This window comes from Micromesistius poutassou, assembly GCF_964030765.1.
Source record: "Micromesistius poutassou genome assembly, chromosome: 3".
NCBI classification, from domain to species: domain Eukaryota; kingdom Metazoa; phylum Chordata; class Actinopteri; order Gadiformes; family Gadidae; genus Micromesistius; species Micromesistius poutassou.
The window spans coordinates 5,895,053-5,913,564 of NC_140273.1; the positions used below are offsets into that span (position 1 = coordinate 5,895,053).

General features: G+C 48.2%; 1 protein-coding gene across 1 annotated transcript; it reads left to right on the top strand.

Moving 5' to 3' along the window:
- Positions 1-231: 231 nt before the first annotated feature.
- On the top strand, positions 232-15,166 carry akt3b (v-akt murine thymoma viral oncogene homolog 3b). Its single transcript, XM_084465516.1, has 14 exons — positions 232-486; positions 3,573-4,212; positions 6,570-6,695; positions 7,115-7,226; positions 9,572-9,716; positions 10,203-10,334; positions 10,901-10,966; positions 11,237-11,305; positions 11,417-11,539; positions 12,321-12,449; positions 12,970-13,184; positions 13,441-13,528; positions 14,034-14,136; positions 14,377-15,166. Exons 2-14 carry the CDS (start codon positions 4,167-4,169, stop codon positions 14,460-14,462), a joined length of 1,440 nt encoding a protein of 479 aa, XP_084321642.1. The 5' UTR covers positions 232-486; positions 3,573-4,166; the 3' UTR covers positions 14,463-15,166.
- Positions 15,167-18,512: the final 3,346 nt, after the last annotated feature.

An 18,512-nucleotide genomic window follows, 5' to 3' on the forward strand; every position in this document is an offset into this window, starting at 1 on the left:
TATATAATAAAACACCGTTAATTCTGGCCTTTAGGCCACCACAGCCTGGGTAAATATTAGTGAATCCTGACACATGAATCCGGCACATGGTGACAAATAGCAGCAGGAGAAAGGCAGACGACGGCAACAACAAAAGCCGGGGAGCAACAAAAGCGCCTGGATCCCGGAGGAGGAGGATGGAGAGGGGAGTCGTCCCAAATCTGCCCCGTGCGTGACGTCACGAGATTTCCTCCTCCCGAACAAGCGGCAGCTGGAGCCTGGAGCTGGCGGAGCCGCAGAGGGTCCGGCGCTGCAATACATGTCTGGACCGGGTACCACAGTCAGGCACGATGGATACACCACCACCACCGTCTCTCCTCAGTTTCTACCGCTGACTGCACCGACCACCGCTACATCCCGAGGTCGCCTGCCGCGGCGGATGCTCTAGCGGCCAAGAGAGACAAGAGGTGGGAGGAGGCGTCCCCGCCGTTCTTCTCCGACTAGCAGGTAAAATATCACCGATAATAGTCAGTACAATATAACGGCGACGAGGTAATACCCTCCATCTCTGGTGGGGGGTTGGGGGGGGGTTAACCTCTCCCCGTTCTTTTTAGGCTTTCATGGGGAACCAGAGGAGGGGCGCAAATGGGTGGGATAGCTGCAGTTAGCACGCTAGCTACTTACAAACGCGATAGCAAATCGCGAACGCACGATATCGTTTGTAAGTTTGGGGATGCGGCGCTTGGATGCTGCTGCTTCTACCATGGACCGGGGTGGCGACGTCTGGCCGCCCCCCGGCCCGTCTCTGTCGCGACCACCACTCCTCCCTTCCCTGAACGCCATGTCGCACCGATTCACGATAGTACGCGTTGCGAAAGCGGCGCGGTATCGTTATTTAAATTAAGATCAAACGCATCACGACAAGGCTCGCCAGCCCTGTCAGTTGGTGACCGTGCTACCGCCAGCTAGCCAGCTAGCATCCCCCGCTAGCATCCTCCGCTAGCGGGCTAGCTAGCTGGCTGGCTGGCATCACCCTAGTTGCTAATCCATCATCACAGGCCAATTCACTTCTTACACAGTAATTTATATGCATACCATGTGACATTGTCGCTGATATATACACGGCTATTGTGTTTTTGAATGATACGCATTCTTCGCCGTTATACACGTTTCTTATCCATGAACGATTATTATTGGGTACGCCAAGCGGATGTTATTATGTAACAAATAATGACACCACACGCCCTTGAAACAAAAGCTGTTGTTTCAACATGTATATTGATGTGGGTTCGAGGCCCTAATCGTCTCTGGTAAAAAGAGAGAATCTGGTCCCACTGTGGCCAGTGGGACTCGAACCTATCGGCGTTTATCGCCCTCACAAACGCACCGCCTGGTTGTGTCAGCCATTGTTTTTGTTGTCATTGGAGGGTTCCCCATTTGTCCCGACCCTGTGTGGCCTACACCATTTTGTACTGTTAAATTATAACATTTGTTTCCTTTCTGTTCTGGACTAGAGTTTGATTGCGTTGAATTGCATGGTCTTTTTCTTATTTTTTAGGAATAATGAAAAATTAATTGGCATACAAGCAGAAAGGTTGTGTTTTAGGATGGGAATTGGCTTCTCATCTACATTGAGACAATATCACAATAGATGGGAAATAATAAAACCATTGTTCATCACAGTTGTAACCACTTCTAGTTAATGAGAACAGAGCTTCATTGCTATGGATAAGATCTTATTAATGTTTATCTGTTCACTCTACAAACAGCTGTCTGTAAGGCAGACAGAATTGGGGAGATTAGAACAAGGGGAGAAGCAGAGTACACAACATGGATCAAAATTATGTTCCTAACATTTTTATGTTTGATATTTTGTTATGAAGATATATATATATTCAAAATTTATACATATTCAAATGTTATTTGTGTGTTTGTGTATAGAAAGCCGTATCAGCAAGTCAGGCACATTCCAAATGGGAAAATGAGAGAGAAAAGATTGTGTCATTGAAGTATTATACAGTGCTCACCTTGCACCTGGTGATTTTAGGGGGCAGCATAGTCTAGTGGCTAGGCTTTCTTTCAGGCCAAAGCTATTTGGTTTGATCCCCTAACTGTAGGCATCATTGAGCAAGATGCTCCCTTAACCCCTACCTTCTCCTTAATGACATGTTTTAAATTCTAAATAAATAAACTCTTAAGACGCTTTTGAGCAGCATAAGCTATTGAATGACTTGAATAATAAAAGTGTGTTTGGAAACATAGCTTCTGCATTCTGAAGAAAGCTCCTGAATATCAGGCGGTTGCTGTAGTTTTTATTAAGATAGACTAAATATCCTCCTCCAATGCAGAGAGGGCACTAACACGTGGGGTACAGAGAGAAACATAGATAGATGTCTATGGATTTACAACTGATCCAAGGTGGTCTAATATCGGGGTGTCGTTTGATTAACTCACCCATATCCAGACCATTGCCTCATTTGGTTCTAATACTGTCAATGTTTACATTTATTTTAGCATTTACATCTCTCTACATGCTCATCTTGCCTACATCCCGGGTACTATATATTTCCCTTTAAAATTGTTAAAATTGTATAATAGGCCTTGTTTTACCTTAAAGCAGTTTTTAATTTAATTGATGATGGATTACAGTGAGAGAGAGGATTGGAAAGAGAAAAGCAGGTACAGGCAGAGAGAGGGAGAAAGACAAAATGAGAGGATAGATATTTGGCTAGATTTCGCTTACCCTCCATACATTGCTGTTCTAAATGCATATACATAAACAGTTCTGAAATCACAATTGGAAGCAAACTTAAACTAGTGCAAGTCACCGCATAGCACTGACTGATTTGGGTTAGCTGCTCTAAAGGATCCTCCTGTTAGAGGTAAATCCACCTTGATATGGGCTGTGGTAACTAACCAGGTACCGTTCCAATACCGGTCTGTACCCTACCTGTCTCCCGCCCTACTGTCTGCAGTGGACAGTAGTTCAGTACACAAATGCTTTTGAGTAGGGTGTGTTGTGGGAGGCAGGGAAGGGGCAAGCCAGCGAGCAAGTGAGAGGGAGGGAGGGGGTTAGGCAGGGAAAGATGGAGGGAGCTGGGGGGAAGGGAGCTAGCTAGTGAGAGGGAGGGAGGGAGGAGGAAGGGAGGGAGACGGAAGCATGTTCTCATTTCTAACAATGGTTCCCTGCTGGTGTGTAGTTTTTGGTGAGAGGAAAAGTTCTCACCCTGGGCTTGAAACTCCCTCCTCTCTCCTCTCCTCTCCTTCCTCCTCTCCTCCCTCCTCTTCCCCCCCTTCTTCCTCTCTACTCTCCCTCCTTCCTCCTCTTCCTACTCCTTACCTCAAACTGGAACTTCTCTCTCTTCATCTCCTCTATTCCCCACTACTCTATTCCAAGTTCCATGTATTTACTATTAAGTAATTTATCCAAAGTGACTTACAGCAAAGTCAGATTCATGGCGTAGGGGTTGGGGAGTCTTAGCTGGGAGTCAAACGTCCTAACTACTAGACTGTCCACCTCACTAGAATTCCTCCATGGAGTCACGTGTGTTTGTGGATTTACTCCTCTCATTTCTCTTTTTCTTTCCTTCCAGGCTGAGCATCCAACAGAGCACCTCCGGAAACAAGAGAAGAGAAATTGCATAATAGAAGAGAGTGAGAGAGAAAGAGAGTTAGAGAGTGAGAGAGAGAGAGAAAGAATACAAAGAGGGAGAGAATAAGAAGGAGAGAGAAAGGGAGGGAAAGAAAGAGAAAGTGTTGAGAAAGTGAGCCAAGCACAGGGGACAAGGACTCCTCCCCTCACCTGCAGACGAGAAGGTAGAACAGGACGTCGAGGGGACACGGCCAAGGAAAGTGGGACTGAGAAGGGAAGAGAAAGTGAGAGAGAGAGAGAGAGTGACAGACAGTAAGCAAAGAGAGGTTGAGAAACAAGACTAAGGAAGGGTGTGAGAGAGAGCGAGGGACAGAGAGGGAGAGGCAGGTGGCAGAGAAGTAAGGAGGAGGGTTTTAAACCTAGGGGACGACAGAAGACCAGACAGCTGACCCAGCCAACCCATCCTCTACCTCTCACCACTGCCCCCATCATATCTCCCCCGACCCCCGCAAACTCCCTGGTCACACGGCAGGACGCGTGACCAGGTGGGGGATCCGTGACCAGGTGGGGGATCCGTGACCAGGGGGCCGTCACCATGAGCGACCAGAACGTGGTGAAGGAGGGCTGGGTGCAGAAGAGAGGTGAGATGGCTTCTGGATTCTGCTGACAGTGCTGCTGCAAGAGCAGGGGTCTACAACTCGGTTTACCTTTCAACTTTGCACACATCATTTAAAAAATAACTAATACATTTGAACTATGTACACATTCATTAAAAAATAACGCTACACTCTAATACATAACTCTAATACATTTAAAATTCATACACTAACTTAATAACATTTTTGGAGCAATGAACTATGACCTCAGTAGTAGATGCCCATAATCTGGAGAATTGCAAAAATACTTGGTCAGTTCTTGGTCATTACTGGGTCTGAACTTGATGTTCCCCCATGGTGTGAAGTGGCACGCAGCAGCAGGAAGTTCTCTGGGAGCTCAGAGAGGATGACCTCAGCGCTGGGTTCCTTCCTCTGCTGGCCAACACCAGACCTGGGATTGTTTAGTCTCTCATAATAGATGCTGAACCCTCCACCCACCAGAACCCTCCTCCCCCCACCCTAACCCTCCTCCACCCACTCTAACATTCCTCCACCCACACAAAACTACCTCCACCCACCCTTACACTCCTCCACCCACCCTAACACTCCTCCACCCACCCTAACACTCCTTCACCAAAACTCACACTCCTCTACCCACCCTTACTCTCCTCCACCCACCCTAACCCTCCTCCACCCATCCTAACCCTCCTCCACCCACCCTAACACTCCTCCACCCATTGTAACACTCCTCCAACCATTCTAACACTCCTCCACCCACCCTAAAACTCCTCCGGCAACCCTAACGTTCCTCCACCCACCCTTACCCTCCTCCACCCATCCTAACACTCCTCCACCCACCCTAAAGCTCCTCTGCACACCATAACTCCTCCACACACCCTAACTCGTTCACCCATCCATTCCCTCTTCAAACCAACCCAACTATCCTACACCCACCCAAACTCTCCTCCACCCATCTTAATCCCTCTCCACCCTTACTCTTCTCCACCCATCCTAACCCTCCTCCACCCACCACAACCCTACACCCACCCTATTCCCCAAACAACCACCCAATTCCTCCTCCACCCTTAATTTAATTGGTATATGTATTAAAGCATTGGAATTGATGATATCACCATGGCCAGAGTGAAGTTTGATCCATTCTTGTGCGTTCTTCAAATATCTGCTTGGCTATTTAAAGATTGTCTGTCCCTTGTTGTTGAGCTCCTTCAGGCGATGTCTAACTTTTAGAAGTAGCTTCGGCTTTTGGTTTGTGACAGGAGACCCATGTTTGGAGCTATTTTGAGTTTTTGTAAACGCACAAATGATTACGAAAGGATGATATTCAGGATGTCTGGACATTTTGTAATGACGAGAGAATAACTCTATATTTGTAATGCATATTTTTGTCCTTCAGAGGGCCTAGGGGGGTGTCTGTGTCTAATGTTGGCCTGTGAAGCCCTGAGTGGACTGTAGCCGTGATTAAGGGCTAGTCTAATAAAATGAACTCGACTTAACTACTTCACTGTCCCACGCTGACCTTCGCTGTCGCCTCATTGGTTGATTGAGGCGGTGATTTTGGAACAGAACACGCTGTGTCAACCAAATCACTCTGGATTAGAGTTGAAAGCTAAATATAGGACATTAATGAGTGAACTGCATTCAGACACGCCAAGACAAGCTGTTCCTCAGGTTGTGGTACAAAACACCAGCAGCACACGGGCATGGTGCTATGTACCAGAGCAGGAGGTTCCCCCATCAGTGAGGCCTGGTACCTCTGCTTCAGGCCTGGGAAACCATCTCTCACTAATGTGTATCTTTCCTGTTGAGATAATGATCAAATGAAAGCATTTAGTTCTAACATGAATCTGAAGGAGAGACAGTCTAACCAACCAACAGGACTGCATGTGTGAGTAGGATAGCCTAGTTGTCCAGGTGTTTGACTCTAAGCCCAAAGGTTCTCGGTCCAAACCCCAATTGCTGCAGCCTACCTGTAGGCCTTCTAGAACAAGATGCCCCCTAACCCCTACCACAAGGTCTCCTAGAGCAAGATGCCCCCTAACCCCTACCTCAAGGTCTCCTAGAGCCAGATGCCCCCTAACCCCTACCTCAAGGTCTCCTAGAGCCAGATGCCCCCTAACCCCTACCTCAAGGTCTCCTAGAGCCAGATGCCCCCTAACCCCTACCTGTAGACATCTTAGTGCAAGATTGCTCCTAACAGCTCCTTAATGCCTTGCGAGAACATGTCTTGTTGTTTTTGATAAAGTCAGCTAAATGACTTGCTAGTAACTTGTATCGAATGCGACTTGTACCAGTCAACAGCAGGCTAGATCCAGAAGATGAGGATGGAGGCCTGGGTGAGTACAGCAGTGTGTAACCGTCCTGTCTTCCTCTGTCCTCTGCAGGAGAGTACATTAAGAACTGGCGGCCACGCTACTTCCTGTTGAAGTCGGATGGCTCGTTCATCGGCTACAAGGACAAGCCTCAGGACGCAGACCTGGCCTACCCCCTCAACAACTTCTCTGTAGCAAGTAAGAGACAACATGTTCTTCTGGGTATCATGGTGCAAAGTACAGGACAGTAGAAGGAAAACAAAAATATTTAGTTTTTTGTACGTGGGTTAAAGCTGGGGGAAAAACAATGTCAATATTAAAGGTCCCATGACATGCCACCAGGTGTGGTGTGATGAGCCATTAAAAGGTATTTTGGTTATCTGCCCCTTATGACATCACAAGGCTGGTAGACTGATCTATCTGTCACACATCTAGGTGGACACGCCCACCTGTGATTTCATAAGGGGCAGATTTCCAAAACGGCTTGTAACGGCTAATCACACCACACCTGGTGGCATGTCATGGGACCTTTAAAGACAGTTGAGGTAAACAATACGTTCATGACCAACAAGGATCAAACTCAGAAAGGCTAACCCCTCTTCCTCCTCTTCCGTCAGAATGTCAGCTGATGAAGACGGAGAGGCCGAAGCCCAACACCTTCATCATCCGCTGTCTCCAGTGGACCACCGTCATCGAGAGGACCTTCCACGTGGACTCTCCCGACGAGAGGTGAGTCCTCCTCCTCAAATCCCAGCCCCACCACCCTGGTCCCTCCCCCCAGCCCCTCAGACCCACCACCACCCTGGTCCCTCCCCCCAGCCCCTCAGACCCACCACCACCCTGGCCCCTCCCCCCAGCCCCTCAGACCCACCACCACCACCCTGGCCCCTCCCCCCAGCCCCTCAGACCCCACCCACCACCACCCTGGCCCCTCCCCCCAGCCCCTCAGACCCCACCCACCACCACCCTGGCCCCTCAGACCCCACCCACCACCACCCTGGCCCATCCCCCCAGCCCCTCAGACCCACCACCACCACCCTGGCCCCTCCCCCCAGCCCCTCAGACCCACCACCACCTCCCTGGCCCCTCCCCCCAGCCCCTCAGACCCCACCCACCACCACCCTGGCCCCTCCCCCCAGCCCCTCAGACCCCACCCACCACCACCCTGGCCCAGCCCCTCAGACCCACCACCACCACCCTGGCCCCTCCCCCCAGCCCCTCAGACCCACCACCACCACCCTGGCCCCTCCCCCCAGCCCCTCAGACCCACCACCACCACCCTGGCCCCTCCCCCCAGCCCCTCAGACCCCACCCACCACCACCCTGGCCCCTCCTCCCAGCTCCTCAGACCCACCACCACCTCCTCCCCCATAGCTCCTCAGACCTACCACCACATATATAAAACATAGGTTTTATTTATGTATATAAAACTGAATGTAGGTTTTATATATGTCTATAGTCCTATGGACATAGGTTTTATTTACGTATCTATATAAAACTATAAATGTTGCTTTAATATACATTAGCTGCTTTCACATATGACCTCCGTCTTTTCTCCGCATTTGTGGAGCAGGAGGTTCGACCGTGAGGGTCATTCACACTTATTCACACTTGATGCCAGATATGCGGAGATCGGTGTCAGAAGAATCTCCGGCTGCTTAGGGGCAGCATATGACGTAGGGTCGCAGGAGGCGGGATCGGGTTTGTTTTGTTTTGACCGCAGACAGCACGCAGGCAAAACGGGCAGAACTCATCGCGATCATGTTAAATGTTGCTGCAGGGATGCATATATTCCGTTGCATCCACAACATCCACATCGATCAATGAAAGATTGGAGCATGAGTTATAGACAAATAGAAGAAACGACAAACAAGAAAGGCGTCGTGAACGACTGCATTACCGGAGGAAGAGAGCGTCTTTTTTGGCTTCATTTCACATCTAACAAACACTGGGACAAATGTAGTTGATTTCTGTGTTTAACTGAGAAAACAGGGAGTGGAAGGACGGGACCCTATAATGTTCAGCTAACTGTTGTCAATAATAATTGTTACAAGAGTAGCGCATGTGTGTGCGCGAGAATGGCAGTGTGTGTGTGTGAGTGAGTGGACGAGCGAGCGGTAGCGTGTGTCAGTTTAGTGACGTAATGAACGAGTCTGGTTGTGTCTGTGCAAACGTGTAGGCCCTACTGTAAAGTTAGTGAAATTAAGAATAAAGTACACAGCCTGTCAATAATCGGTGGCCGCTTCATTCCGACCATATTCAAACCTATAAGCAGACCCACTGCCAGTCAAAGTGAAGGGTGTTACTTCTGAGAGAATCGACGGAGCGGAACGTCGCTTCTGTGCTCCTCGACTATGGTCTGGGAGCCAACAGCAGGAAAGGTGTAACATAATAGTAAAAATATTTTTTAAACCATTCAGCGAACAAAAGGCAGTAGGCTGATTATCGATTAGGGTGCGGATGCCACTCAATGACATGCAAACGTAGACCGAAGCGTCATCAACACGCCCACTCAACTGGTGTGAAATGCCGACATCCTACTGCTCATTCACATATAAGGTCATTAGCATTTCCTCCGGAGAACATACTACCTCGGGGGTAGTATTTTTTCAGGAGGTCCAACGTCAGAATGTCATTCACATATACGGCACCTCCGTAGAATAGATGGAGAACAGACGGATGCACGTCCATATGTGAAAGCAGCTATTATATATATGTATATAAACCCCCACAGAGACTGTAGGGAAAATTACATTTGACATTCTAACTTTGAGTGACACGTGTCAAAACAGTGATGTCACACAAAGTGACATCACTGTTTCTGAGTCCTGCGGCAATGTCAACCCTCACTTAGCACCTCCCAGCCCCCTCCTCCAACTCTCCACTAGCATTATGTCACCTCCGTCCAATGGACGGAATGAATGTCAATCAAAAGCCAATGCCGACCTGGTGTGTGTGTGTGTGTGTGTGTGTGTGTGTGTGTGTGTGTGTGTGTGTGTGTGTGTGTGTGTGTGTGTGTGTGTGTGTGTGTGTGTGTGTGTGTGTGTGTGTGTGTGTGTGTGTGTGGTGTTCAGGGATGAGTGGGCAGAGGCCATCCAGATGGTGGCAGAGTCGCTGGCCAAGCAGGAGGAGGAGGGCATCCTGTGCAGCCCCACCTCCCAGATTGAGAACGTCAATGAGGAGGAGATGGACACCTCCATCAGCCAACACAAACGGAAGGTGAGCGGGTCAGCCCCACCCGGGTGGGTGGTGTACCTGAGTGGGTGGTGTATCCGGTCGGGTGGTTTACATTGTGGTTTACAATGTGTCAGACACATTTGAGCTGGTCTGCCATCAGACTTGTGGTGTTAATCTAAAGTCTGACGGGTGAGACTAACTACAAGTAAATTTAATTAATGTCAGGCAAACAGCATAAAATGAAAAATCTATACGGAAACTACATTTTCAGTTTTCTTTTGGAAATATGTATTTTCTTCCCTGGTAATCTGATATGATACAGACGGGATAATAATTAAAAAATAATTTGATAAAGAAAATGGTCATAGCATCCACAATAACTGTCTGTTACATACATACAGCGGTATGCTATACAGAGGTATAATAGACTGAATGCTGTAATTGACCAATCCTCAGAATTGAGTATTCATCAAAGCCTTATTCATCAAAGTGATAATATTTTATAACCAAAGTTCTCCACCTCACCAGACAATGAACGACTTTGACTACCTGAAGCTGCTGGGGAAGGGGACGTTTGGGAAGGTCATCCTGGTCAAGGAGAAGGCCAGTGGGACCTACTACGCCATGAAGATCCTCAAGAAGGAAGTCATCATCGCCAAGGTCTGAACACACCTCTCTCTCTCTGGTCTAAACCAACCTCACACACCTCTCTCTCTGGTCTAAACCAACCTCACACACCTCTCTCTCTGGTCTAAACCAACCTCATACACCTCTCTCTGGTCTACACACCTCACCCTCTGGTCTACACACCTCATACACCTCACTCTCTCTGGTCTACATACCTCACACACACCTCCCTCATACACCTGTCTCTCTCTACACACACCTCTCTCTCTCTGGTCAGATGAAAAGCCAGGCTGAGCTGAGGTGGTGGGAGTTCCCTCTCAACGTTTCCTCCCTCTGGGTTTGGGGAGTTTTCCCTTATGTCCTTAAGTCCTGGTTAAGGGCTATACTAATACAATGTACTCCACATGTTGACGGCCCTTCTCATCCTAGATTGGTATCTACCCCATGTTTTCTTCTACTGATAAAAGCTGATTCCCCCTGAAGCTTGTAGCCTATTTGTCTAAAACCTAATCTAATCTTGTGATTTCCTCCTCTCTGTCATTGTCTCTCTCTCTCTATCTGTCCGTCTGACTCTGTCTGTCTCTCCGTCTGTCTCTTAGGACGAAGTGGCTCACACACTTACAGAGAGTCGCGTTCTTAAAAACACCAGGCATCCTTTCCTGACTGTAAGTTACACCCACCCAACACACGCTTACCCCAACAACTACCACCGAAACCAAACACCTAACCTAATATTAACCCTTAACCTTACACCTAACCTTACCCTCACTCTTACCAGTAAAAACATCAATGGAAGCAGATTTTTCAGATTTTGTCTCCAAATTGAATACATTACTTACTCAACAATGATTCAGTGCAATGAGGATAGTGTAATGTATTAGGTTCATATGTTCTGTGAGGAGAGTGTAATGGTGATATGTCCTGTGTTTGTGTAGTCCCTGAAGTATTCCTTCCAGACCAAGGACCGGCTCTGCTTCGTCATGGAGTACGTCAACGGCGGGGAGGTGAGCGGTCACAACCTCGGCGACCAGAACCCAGGGTTCTGATTGGTTTAAAAAGCTGTCCCCCGATGGTCTGCTTGCTGATTCTGTGTTCCCCCTCTCCGCCCCGCCCAGTTATTCTTCCACCTGTCAAGAGAACGTGTGTTCTCGGAGGACCGGACCCGTTTCTATGGCGCCGAGATCGTGTCTGCCCTCGACTACCTACACTCCGCCAAGATTGTGTACCGCGATCTGAAGGTACACATCTCCTCCCCACCCCACCGCCCCCACTCCACACCTACTCACGGGAGAGGCTGTCAAACACACGCACGCCCGACGTCTGTAACCATCGGCCGGTGTTTAGAGACGAGCGTCTGAGCTGTCTCGGTTTATAAATAACCGACTAAATATAGCGACGCGTTTGAAGAGAGGCGCCGGCGGGAACAAAGGGAGATCGTCCACTCTGGCGATCTCCACAAGCAGACAGAAATGAGCGTCACAGCGGGACGCTCCACGAGCTGGAGGCGGTCGTGAGTAGAAAGAATACCATGTCTGGGTACCAGTGCAGCGCGTCTGCCTCGCTCTCTCCCAAGTGGAGGATCTGCTCATCACAGGAGTGCTGCGTCGAGACAGCAGCCAGCTGGTCAGACCTGTAGCGGTACGCTAAAAACAGCTGAACTTGTTCTGGCACCTCTCGTTCCCACACCTTAGACTACACTTTGATCACAACAATTCACAATATGTCATGACTCACTTTCTCACTTGCTGTCGCACACAACTCTGGGGTGAACTGGGGTAAAAGAGTCATTGTGTTTATGAGGTTGTATTTCACCAGGGACTGTCAACCTGTGAAGGTGCCATCGTACCACACAAATGAATACTGATTATGAATATGGAGACGTTGGTCTGGTGTGTGTGTGTGTGTGTGTGTGTGTGTGTGTGTGTGTGTGTGTGTGTGTGTGTGTGTGTGTGTGTGTGTGTGTGTGTGTGTGTGTGTGTGTGTGTGTGTGTGTGTGTGTGTGTGTGTGTGGTGGTCTAGCTGGAGAATCTGATGCTGGATAAGGACGGTCACATCAAGATCACAGACTTCGGTCTCTGCAAGGAGGGCATCACGGACACAGCCACCATGAAGACCTTCTGTGGAACACCAGAGTACCTGGCCCCAGAGGTCAGAGGTCACACATGCACGCACGCGTGCAATAATCTTTATTTAATTATTGCTGCATTAACCTTAAGGAAATGTCTGACGAGATGAATACCATTCCTTGCGTAACCCAATACCTCCGGGCACCAGCAGGGTGATTCCCGGCATGTGATTGCTCATGCGTACCTCGGAGACAGCACAATTTTCATAAACAATGAAGAACCATGCATTTACATTTAGGGCATTTAGCAGACGCTTTTATTCAAAGTGACTTACAGTAAGTCGCTTTGTCAGAAGAAACATGTCAATCAAGACATGCAGTCAAATTAACCATTTATCCGATACAAACACACAATACATGAATGTACATGGAGCATGGATTCTGAATGTTTTTCCTTCATACATCGTGAGATAAACGATTTTGTCCAGCAAGTAGAAAATATGGTGGTATGAATTTTAGCTCATATCGCCCACCCCCTTGGGGTGAGGGCATCTAGCTGGGGGTGAGGGCCTCTACACCTTCTGACCTGGCGCCTCTCTGCAGGTCCTGGAGGACAACGACTACGGCCGGGCGGTGGACTGGTGGGGTCTGGGCGTGGTGACGTACGAGATGATGTGCGGCCGGCTGCCCTTCTACAACCAGGACCACGAGAAGCTGTTTGAGCTCATCCTGATGGAGGACATCAAGTTCCCCCGAACGCTGTCATCTGACGCCAAGTCCCTGCTGTCCGGCCTGCTCATCAAGGACCCCAACAAACGGTACACACCACACTACACATAACGTATACACAACATGCACACAACCCATACACACAACACATATACACAACCATCAAGGTGGCTGCTGTCTGGCTTGCTCATCAGGGACCCCAACACATACGCAGGACAAACGAAACATACACGCAGAACTCACCAAGGACCCCCACATACAGACTGAAAACAGAACCAATCTCTCTCTCTCTCCCTCTCCCTCTCTCTCCCTCTCTCCCTCTCTCTCTCCTCCCCCCTCCTCCAGGCTGGGTGGCGGTCCAGACGATGCAAAGGAGATCATGCGCCACAGTTACTTCACGGCCGTCGACTGGCAGGACGTCTACGACAAGAAGGTAGCGTTATGGGGACCATGACGTCGTAGATTCAGAATCATATTTCTTCATTGTCCCTCAGGTTAGACACAAAATCTAACCAACATTCAAAACAGCACAGTATAACTTGAAGGAAAGAAGACAAAATGCAATTTTGGTAAAGCGGTAGGGACGGAGAACAGCAGGGACCACAAAGTTCAGTAAATATTGTGATTCTATACTAATTGCATGGTAGCCTCCTTAATGTCACCCATTGGATTACACACAACCGTTCTGAGGCTCTCGATTTCAAGTTTCAGACACCGACATTGCTTTGCGTTGCTTGTCATTCCAGAAGTAATAGAATCCAAACGCCATCGGTTTTCTACATTTCTAAACCTTAAAACTCTCCATGGTTCCAGGAGTCAGAGAGTATATTCTGACTAGCGTTGACCGTTATAGAGCGTCATAGAGCGTCTCTCAGGGGCTAGCCGCCATGACATTATGGCAGCGGTGACCTCACACTGACCCTTTTCCTGTCTCCTAGCTGGTGCCGCCCTTCATGCCGCAGGTGTCGTCAGAGACGGACACACGCTACTTTGATGAGGAGTTCACCGCCCAGACCATCACCATCACTCCCCCGGAGAAATGTAAGATTCCTCTGATGGCTTCAATAATGTCATATATACATCATGTATAAATTATATATACATAATACAGATATTTATAGATAGATAGGGTGGTCCTCTTCACGTTGTTAGAACACTTTAATAATATAACAAATATTGAAATTGGTATATTAAGGTGTTAAGGCCCAGGACGGTCAGCACCTGTCTGATCTGTTGCTCTGTGTCTGTCTGCCTGTCTCTCCCGCTCTCTCTCTCGCTCAGTTGACGAGGATGGGATGGATGCGGCGGACAGCGAAAGGAGACCTCACTTTCCCCAGTTCTCCTACTCTGCCAGCGGACGGGAGTGACCCCTCCTCCCCCTCCTCCAGTACTCCCCCGTCCCCTTCCCTGAGCTCCTACACACCCCCATCTGTGGCCATTTTGAGGAAAACACGTAGCCATTTTAGGAAGAAGAAAAACCGAAAAGAGTCCAAGTGTCCCCTCTTTTTCTCCTCCTGCTCCTCTTCCACGGGGAGAGTCTGTCCTCCTCGGGGGAGAGTCTTTCTTGGGACTTTAAAAGACGTTTTGCACAGTGGGATGGACGCGCTGTCGGCCCACACTAAACACCACCGCCCCCCACCACCACCAACAACTAAAACAGATAAACCACCACACCGGGAACCGTGCCCCACATGTCCAGCGACATTTACCCCAAGAGACCCTCTTCCGTTCTGTTTCCGCAGCACTGCTCGCGTTCATCCATCCATCCCTATCGCCTCGTCTCCCTACATGTCCTGGTCCCTCGTTACCTCCGTCCTCATCTTACTCCATCCCTCTCTCCTCTTCTCCCTCTCCTCTCCATCCCTCCTCCTCTCCTCTATCCCTCCCTCCCTCCCTCTCTCCCTTCCTCCATCCTCTGTCTCTTCTCCCTCTTGTCTTCCCCGTCACTCCCTCTCTCTCCCCCTGTCTCCCCCCTCTCCCTCCTTGTATTTATGTGTTGACTGTGTTGCACTTGGTTGGAGAGGGACGTCTGAGAGAGGAAAACCAAATATGTTGCCTTACGTGTGCAGACAGACGGGGCGGGCTCGTATTCAGTTCCATTTTAATTCTGATGGTTTGTGTTGTTGGTGGGGTGGGTGGGGTTAAATGTCATTCCTAGTTGGGAGTAAGTGCATGGCTCGTGATTCACTCCGAAAGAAAAAAAAAAAAGAACATTCATACGACCGCAGAAAAACAATTTCCTTTTTCATACATCGCCATGGTAGCACACATTCTGCGATCCCATGGCAACTAGGACCACTGTCGACAAGAAGGCAACCACAACCACTGTCTACTAGTAAACAACAGAAAGAAAAGGAGATCGCCTCTCGTCCCCTTTTCATCCTCAGAGTTCTATCTCTCCTTCTCTCGTTTTCATTTTTTTTTGGGGGCAGGTTTATTTTTCATTTCCTTTCTGCAAACAAACCAGGAACACTAAAATACTGCCAGAAGACTGCATGGATCACCTCGCTCCACTGAGCACAAACCGCTGTTTCACTCCTCCAACGCCCCGTGCTCAGACAGACGAGCTCAGAGGAAGAGGACCAGCCAGGTGTCACTCTCTGCTGTGCTTCCCTCTGCTCGGTCCTCTAGTAGCGACACCGCTAGCCAGGCTAGCACGGCTAGTAGTAAGGCTAGCCCTGCTAGTAACACTAGCACCGCTCGTAAGGCTAGCACACTTTTAGTAAGGCTAGTACGGCTAGTAGCGCTAGCACAACTCAAAAGGCTAGCCCTGCTACTAACACTAGCACTGCTAGTAAGACTAAGCCCACTTCTAGTGAGGCTAGCATGGCTAGTGGCGCTAGAATGATTAGTAAGGCTAGCCCCGTTGCTAACACGACTGCTGCTAGTAAGGCTAGCCTTGCTAGTAGCGCCAAGATGGACTTTGACACAGCAGAACGCTAGTTCTGTTCGGGCTGAGAGCGCAACCTCATGCTGTTACTTATCTCATACATGGTGCATCGTCCCACACACTCCAGAAACACACATTCCAGAAAGACGCAAGAAACGCACACTACAGAACACTCAAGAAACACACACAGGATGGGCATCCAAGTAGAAACTGAGGCAGAGAGAAGACTCTTACTAAATGTAGATTGATGTTCTCAGTGTTAGCCAGTATTCACTGCTATATCCTCATAGATATACTACGCTAGCTAGGGTAGCCTAGCTAATCCTCATACACACTACATTAACTAGCATAGCCTACCTAGTTATGATACACACAGAACACTACGTTCGCAAGTGTAGCCTAGCTAGTCCTCATACACGCAACACTGTTAGCTAGTGTAGCCTTGCTAGACCAACACACACACACACACACACACACACACACTACATTAGCTAGCATAGCCTAGCTAGTGCTTATACACACAACACTACGCTTACTAGCATAGTTTAGCTAGTCGTCATACCTATAACACTACGCTATGCTGGTTAGCGTAGCCTCGCGCCCTAGTCAAACAGAACCGTGAGAGATTATGAGCTGTTTGATCAAAGGAAGGTTCTGGAGGGTTGCTGGTCTCACTGCATCCTCCAGATGGTCCCAGATATCGCACTGTGGTTTGCCAACCAGTAGGTTCACTGGTTCATTGATCCAAGTTCGTTCACGAGTACATTGTCGGTGCCACAAGGCGACAAACTTGAGATGAGACAAACTCTTTCATGGGAGTTTACAACAACCATAATGTTTTTCGACGGTGTCTCTCAGAAGGTTTTGAAAGAGATGTAGAAACGTGACTGACCCGCTGGCAGCACGTTAGAGTATGGATGCTGCTGTTGTCAACATCTGGCTCTTATAGCAGCTGCTTAGTTCTCACTCTGCCCCTACCACTCAGACCCACTTCGCTCTGATGTGAGGACCATGCTTTGTGGGGACCATGCCGGCCCCCATAAAAGGGTCAACAGTTGGTGTGTGTAAACCTTAAGGGGCACACACCCGTAAGAGAATATCCAGTATCAGTATTAGCTCGGAGAACAAGCGCACACAACACACACTCTGTCTCCCCAATGGACGGTATCAAGACTAGCCAATCATGTCAAACTATGGAAGCTGTACTAAGAGATGGTTGTCTGTAAGATCGTGTGTGTGTGTGTGTGTGCGTGTGCGTGTGTGTGCATTCATAAAAGGAAATGCGTTTCACCACCTTTGTGTGTTTATGTTGTAAATATGCAACGCTTTCTTTTGTGTTCCTTTCGTCACATCTTGACCAGACCAATATTTTTCTGTGTAACTTTTACTGGGAGCTTTGAGGATTCAGCAACAAAAACAAACAACATACAACCGAGGCTCCGAACTCTACTGAACATTTATAAGGAAAATAACGAGAAGGACGGAAAATCAAGGACAAGTGTTTGACTCCTTTCTCCCTCCGCTCTTCCGAGAAATATGGAGACCGCCGCAGACCTCCTCCACTTAGCCCCCCCCCCCCCCGGGGTCCCACAGACGGCGTGCGCGTGTGTGTGTGGGGAGGATGCATCGTGATCTGGAGGTTGGTCTGTTATGTGCCTGTTTGGTCATTTCTTTACCATGTGGGACCACAACGGAGTGGGTTTGCAGTGCTAGGTCATCACTCTGTTCCCCCAGCCCATCTGTACCATAGTACTGTTTTATTTATCTGTCGTGTCCCCTGGCCGTGTCGCCCAGGGCATTGTCGTGGAGATTTTTTTTTTTTTTTTTTTTTTTTTTTTTGAAAAAGCACCTGTTGAAACGTTATTGAAGGATGTGGATACGTCGTTTTATTTTGTTTTATTTTATTTTTTTATTGTTTGCTTGTTTGTTTTCTTACCAAAACAACATTAGGGCAGAAACTCAGTAGTGGACTTGCGTTGCCATGGTAGTATTTATTTTGAATTAAATTAAAAGACTACATTTCAGGGTTTGGTGTTTCCTAAATCTCTTCTTTTTGGTCCACTTTGTGGCATGAATGTTTCCACATCATTATCTCCACTGAAGTGTAGCCACATTTAAGACCAGTTGAGAGCAAGATTTAAGGGTAAGTTAACTCCAGAATTGCTTCTGTGTCTCAAGTACAAACATTTGTGTTTTAATAAAAATATATAGTTAAGGTGAAATTCTCTGTAAAGAAAAAGTCTGCTACTTCGGTCAAAAATGCTTTTCCAGAGTTGTCTTATATTGTAATCTAAAAATAGGTAGGGCCCTATAGCTAAAGTGAACATAGCCTTTATTTCAAACTCTTAGGCCGAAGATATCCTGCTGAAATCGTTGCCTACCTCCCCTTTAAAGTGAATTCAGCTAAAACCATTGTCTATCTCCCCTTCAAAGTTAATTCAGCTCTGGTGGTGCTGACGTTGCACGTTTCCTAAACCAAAAATGTGAAATTATATTTCATGGGATATGAAAGATGGACAAATTTGTT

Coding starts and splice junctions, on each gene's coding strand:
- akt3b (XM_084465516.1), top strand. CDS start 4,167: ATGAGCGACCAGAACGTGGTGAAGGAGGGCTGGGTGCAGAAGAGAG. Junction 11,540..12,320: donor TTGTGTACCGCGATCTGAAG/GTACACATCTCC, acceptor GTGGTGGTCTAG/CTGGAGAATCTGATGCTGGA. Junction 13,529..14,033: donor AGGACGTCTACGACAAGAAG/GTAGCGTTATGG, acceptor CCTGTCTCCTAG/CTGGTGCCGCCCTTCATGCC.